The sequence below is a fragment of the Fukomys damarensis genome, unplaced genomic scaffold, assembly GCF_012274545.1.
Source record: "Fukomys damarensis isolate Sample0158 unplaced genomic scaffold, DMR_v1.0_HiC HiC_scaffold_12, whole genome shotgun sequence".
In the NCBI taxonomy this organism is placed as follows: Eukaryota; Metazoa; Chordata; class Mammalia; order Rodentia; family Bathyergidae; genus Fukomys; species Fukomys damarensis.
In genome coordinates this window covers 4,961,999-4,967,998 of record NW_022900924.1, presented here as the reverse complement: position 1 = coordinate 4,967,998, position 6,000 = coordinate 4,961,999, and the positions used below count along the sequence as shown (strand labels likewise).

At 48.0% G+C, this 6,000-nt stretch overlaps 1 protein-coding gene across 4 annotated transcripts in view; it reads right to left on the bottom strand.

Moving 5' to 3' along the window:
- Nucleotides 1-6,000, bottom strand: part of Limk2 (LIM domain kinase 2) — a 68,068-nt gene that overhangs the window by 30,129 nt on the left and 31,939 nt on the right. For 2 of the 4 annotated variants that reach the window (XM_010603825.3, XM_010603826.3), the window contains exon 1: nt 4,994-5,409. The exons of the other annotated variants lie outside the window; for them this stretch is intronic. In XM_010603825.3, coding sequence (XP_010602127.1) covers nt 4,994-5,046 — 53 coding nt within the window. In that variant the 5' untranslated portion in view covers nt 5,047-5,409. Of the gene's footprint in view, nt 1-4,993; nt 5,410-6,000 lie in introns of those variants that run through there. 4 annotated transcript variants of the gene reach the window in all.

Genomic DNA, 6,000 nt, shown 5'->3' with positions numbered 1-6,000 from the left:
GGGGGGGGGGCACACACCTGTAGCCACTGCATGTCTTTCCCAAAGCCAAAGCATTTTTCTAGCTGTTAATTTTTGAAATGGAAGTAAAAATTTGCCCTAGCTACAGACCCAGTGATACCCAGCTGGGAGAAGGTATAGATAGGGTCAAAACCCCGGGTTGAGGCTGGTCACCAGTCTCCTTAGCCAGGGGATAGAAAGCTAAATCCTCAAATCAGGGGAGATCACCCAAAAGCCCCCCCCCCCACACACACTGAGGCTACTCTTAAGGAAAACCTCTTAACTTCTTTTGCAAAACACTAGAGGACCTGGGAAGATATAAAGTGAAGAAGAACCTAGTGGTCACTCCAGTGGGTCAGCTCAGATCCAAATGGAGACCCTCTGAGTCAATCAGCTGAGATTTTCACACAAAACTCTCTTTTACTGTCACCTAAGGTCAGTTACTGCATGGATCTGCACCTGAGTTTCCTCGTTTATACAATACAAAGGTAATGCTAAATTTTCAGGGAATTACAGAACTTACGTACAAATGCCTCACATGATGTCCAGCTCACAGCAGATGCCTAGTAAGTGTTCATTTCATTCCTTCCCAAATTGAGAAAACCAAGTCAAGTGCAGAGAGACCCCTTTCTCTCTCATGCCCAGGCAAAAGTGGACTATTTCTTATCCCAAACCAAACAGGTTTTCTTCCCCGCAAACATGTTTCTATAAGTAGAGAAGAAGGAAGACCTTAAAATGAATTACCCATCAATTAGAAACCACTCAATCTCATCAACTCTCATCAGGAAGAATAGTTACTGTGTATGTTGAATGTATACAAATAACCAGGCAAGGTCCTATGCTGGGAGAAGCCAAGTGAGACAAGATGGAGGGCCAACCTTCACGCACATCCAAATTCTTTAGACCAAATGTTCACAGGTAAATTCTCTACCTATACAATAAGGGAACCAACTAGGCATCATCACAGAGGATTTACATGTTAAAGAACAAGCTCTCCCAAGTCCTAGGGAAGGCTTGACTGCATGCTCATCCTTAACCCTCCTGAAGTAGCCAGCTGTGGAGAAGCTTCTTCCAGCCTTTTGACTCAGCTCCAAATGGGCTGAATAGGTCTGAGGAAGCTCTGTCTGCCATAGCCTAACCATGCTGTGAGTGGAGCTGTCAATCCCCTCCAGGGCCCAGAATGGAGCTAGTATAGGAGCCTAGACTTTGTTCCACCGCAGCCTAAGCCTTGTCCATCAAAGATTCCTTTATTAACCCTCCTTCCTGCAGAGCCTGTGCATTGAAACAGTGTGCCAATTAAGCTATAATTATTATGGAATATGCTATCATACTGTTTTTTTTTTAATTAACCAAATACATAACAAATATCTGATAAGAAATAAATGTTGCCAGGGATGTAGCTCAGTGGCGCCACACCTGCCTGGAAGTGCAAGGTCCAGAGTTCAATTCCTGGTACCAAAAAAAAAAAAAAGAAAGAAATTGAGTGTTTCCAGAGTACACTGATGCAGTTCCAATCAAAAGCCAGGAAATCTGCAGTTGCATGGCAGTTAAAAATAGGCCTTCAACTAAAAACACAACACAACACAACACCACACCAATAAAACATAGGGCTTCCATTATTTGGAAAAAAATGGAAAGGATCTTGTACAACTCTAAGGAGCATAAAAGCTGCAGAGCTGGGAACCATTTGCTTGATCCAAGTCCTCTATTTTTCAGTTTAAGAGTAAAAAGAGTCCCAGAGAAATGAAGGCAGATGTCAAAGGTTACTTCTAAACTGTGCAGGATTAAGAATTTTTCCACATATATGGAAAAATATACTTTCTGGGATCAAAACTGGGGTTACTGGGGATCAAACTCAGGACCTTTTGCTTGTGAGGCAGGTGTGGAACCACTAAGCTAAATCCCTGGCCCAAGAATTTTTCCTTTTAGATGTGGGTTGCTTTGAATACAAAGATACACTTGTTTTCTTCAAGAGATAACTTATAAATCAAGCTTTTCTATTGAGGAGAGGTGAAAAAAATTAAGATGTGGTATGTATATATACCAACTCCCCATGAAGAAATAATCATTATGTACTACAGACATGTAGTAATACAATTTTTAAATTTAACAAAAAAGATCATTAATGCCAAACATTAAGGGAAATTCTATAAAAAGCAAAGTCTTGTAGATGTCAGAAGTCATTCCCTAGTAAGGTGTGGTGGCACACGCCTGTGATCCCAGTACTAGAAAGACAGGCATGAGGACTACGGCAAGTTTGAGGCCAGCCTGGGCTACATGTAAGTTCAAGGCCAGCCTGAACTGCAGAGCGAGATGCTGCTTCAAAAAAGCAAAACAAAACAAAAGTCATTTCCTGGGCTGGGGATATCACTCGGTGTAGAGTGCTTGCCTAGCAAGTGTGAGGCCCTTCGTTCCAATTTCTAGCACTGGGGAAGTCACTCCCTAATTTACCTCATCTATAAGTTTCAGTTTGAGGTGTTTCCTTACTTGGGAGTGTACTTGTGATTATATCACACCCCTCCTGCCCGTGGCATGGGCAGGGAAGACTGCTGAATGTCGCCTGCCAGACAGGGGTGTAAAGGGCACAGAAATGACATTCCGCCTCTTCGGCTCCTTCTTCCTCCCTCACATGGTCACGCCTGATCATGTCCTGATGGAATCTGGTTGCGTCACCTTCTTTGCAACACAGTTCCAGAACTCCTGTGGACTTTGTATTCCTCCAGAGGCCTAAGGGTCAAGGACTTAATTTGACAGAATCTGGCAATAGCCTGTTTAGAAGCCCAGGAAGTCTATCTCCTGCGTTCTGCCAAGGAGGAAAATGAGGCCAGGTAAGGGACGGGCACTTGTTCAGAAAGGAGCCCTTGAAGATATCCCATAATAAAGGAGGGGGCTGAGGGTAGAAGCAGCTGTCTGACCAGGCAGTGACTTAGCCTGAAATCAGGGAGAGCAGATGGGCTGGGTGGTCCCTCCCCTGGAGAACAGAGCCCTGTGTACTGCTTAGTTTCAGAAATGGCTTCAGGAATGTGGCTCCTCTAGGAGGGGAGGGCAGTCTTCAAGCAAGTCAGCGAGTCAGTACCCCTTTGACTACAGCTGGGAAGACAGAACTTGGGGAATGGAGGTGAGGTTTTCAGATGTCCAGAGGGAAGAAATGACAAAAGACAGCCAGTCCAGGGTGGCCTTGGAGCCCTGGCCCCTCAAAGGTCCAGGTTAAGAGTTTATCACCTGCTGTAGCTCCAGTTCCTGAGAAGACCTATCCCCAATCTCCAAAGATTAAAAGGGACAAAATGTTCCTGATAGCTAAATACCCCCAGCCAGGGTTAAGAGTTAAAAGAAATTAGTTCTGCCCGCTGCCTCACAAGTGCAAGGTCCCAGGTTTCATCCCTGGTACAAAAAAAAAAAAAAAAAAGTTAAAAGGAATTAACAAGGACCTGAACTATTGGCTATTGCAACACTTAATAATCTTGACTCTACAAGGTAAGTCCACCTACTAAACTCAACATCAATTCCTATTGGCTCTTCAAAAAAGAATCTCTTCAGGACAGGGATTTAGCTCAGTGGCACCACAACTGGTCCAGGCAAGGTCCTGAGTACCCTGGTACCAAAAAAAAAAAAAAAAAAAGAATTTCTTCAACATGCCTGACAAACCATCTCTTTTTCTGTTCTCGGTTAGAAGAGGAAAGCAAACCTGAGACTACCCCTGGAGATGTAGATAGAGGCAGCTGAAATCCCCTAAAGGATGAGGAAAAAAACTCAGAAAAGATAGGCTAGGGAGATCTCGAATGTTACCTTTGATCAAAATGGTTGCCTCATCTGTAAAATGGGGACACATCATCTCTTTAGGCTTGAGACATTAAAGGATAAAGTGCCTAGCAGGATGCTGGGTACAGTCAGCATCCAGGACTAGTCCCCAACCCAATTCAGAGGCTTCCCACCACCTTACCAGGTCCAGTCATTCAGGGAAACCACAAGGTAATCTGCTTTTCTACCATACATCTGGCCACCTGACTCGTATCTGGGCAGTAAGATCTGGGCATGCAGTTGGGTTGGGAAGCCAGAAGAAAAAAATTAACAGGGACCTATGGTGAAGGGAAGGCAGCCCCTAGAACAAGCTTCGCCCAGAGAATAAAAACAAGCCCCACCCCAGCCAGGAATGGCTCCATTCAGAAGAGACCCAGAGGGCCAGAAACCCCCCTGGGGAGTTTCTACTGGAGGTGGGGTGGGGCAGTGAACAAAGACAGGCAGGTCTGAGGAATAAAGTTTCCACATCTTCCTCTGAGAAGCCTCACGGACGGACACACGCGCGCGCGCACACACACACACACACACACAAACACACACACACACACACACACACACACACACACACACAGGTCTGACAGGGAACTGGCCCCGTAGCTCAGGATCACTCTCAGAGCAATAGCTCTGGCCTTTCTCCAGCAACTACTCTCACCTGGGAGCTCATACGCCCTTCAAAGGTGCCTGCTATTAAGAGAAAAAATATTTACGGGGTGCCCTTCTGTGTACCAGGCTACCCACACCCAGCATTTGCCAGCTCCCATAGTTTGGCAAAACCTGCCCATCCTGCTTGTTGGGACAAATTCTTGGGAAGGCAGCACGACCGCAGGTAAGACATGCGAGAGCTGGAAGAACAGCACCCTATTTGTACTCTTCCTCCGGAAGCAGTATCACCAAGAGTAGGCCAGGTCAGTGACACCTTTTAGAGGCTCTCGCATGTGTGTCTGGGAAGGAAGGGAAGCCAGAGCTCCCAGGAGCCTTCTTCTGAGTCTATCCCACACCTCACCATTTCCAGGACATAATGAGGCGGCCTTCAGCAGGCCGGTTCTGCTTAAGTACAGCCTCTACCGGCTCTGCCTGGCAGAACCAATGGTTAAGGGATAAGTGAAATTGGAGAGGCAGATTCAGGGAGGCCTCTGCCCTGCCCACAGGATCACGGGCCAGGAGAGGAGATGGGGTGGGGACCCGGAGGCCAACTCACCGAAAGGGGTCTCTGGAGGTGAAGTAAGCTGGGATGGACAAGTAACTCCCCATCTTCTTCCCACTCCAGATAAAGAGGCTCAGCTGCAAACCCTTCTGGGAGTGCCTCAGGCGGGCTGCAGACGGCCACCATGTCAGGCCGGGAGCGGCACCTCGGGCTGGGGGCGGGCTGCCCGGCGCTCACCTCTCCCTCCGGAGCAGCAGGAGGAGGGTGAGGACTCCAGGCCACTGGCCCCCTGGCAGGTTACCACAGGGACTCATGGCTTGGGCGGCTCCTTCCTAGTTCTCGGAAGCTCCGGTGGCCCCTCGGGACTCCGGGAGAACCACCTCTACACACACAGACATTCTTGGGCAGGGGCCGTGTGTGGATAGCTAAGAAAAGAAGCGCTGCTGTCAAGTTAGCCTTCTTCAGTCCCACCCCAAAGGAGGGAGGGAGGGAGGAAGAGGAGGGGCTCCTGCAGAACCGAGGTGTGTGGTTGGAGCAGCTGTTAGGAAACAGACCTTGTAGCAAGGGGTGGAGCTGGGCTAGAGCGAGGCTGCAGGGAGGCTGCAGGCGGGCGCCGGCACAGACAATAACTAGTGCTGGCTGAGCGACCATCCCTGAGCTCAGGGCAGGGTAGCACAAGAGAGGGCCAACGTATCTGACAAATGTTCCAAGCCCAACAAGATGCCTAAAGGACAGTAATTCTGCTCAGAAGTGAAGAAAAGCACAGGGTGCCAGCTTCAGGCAGAGCCACACCCCCAGCAGAGTGGGAATCCCTGGCAGGAAAGGCAGCTCCAGGGAGCTATCCTCTGCCCTGTCCTGGCATTAGGACCTACCTCATTTACCACCTCTCTCTGCTGGTCTAGGGACAACCCCAAGAGCGGGATTACTGGTGCTGCTACTTACATACTGGGGCAGGGCTGGAAACAAAGCCCAGAGTATTAACTGATACCTAATGTGTCTCCATGTGGCAAACATTATATGCATTCTGTTATTTCTCTGAGAAATTATCCCCACTTTGTAAA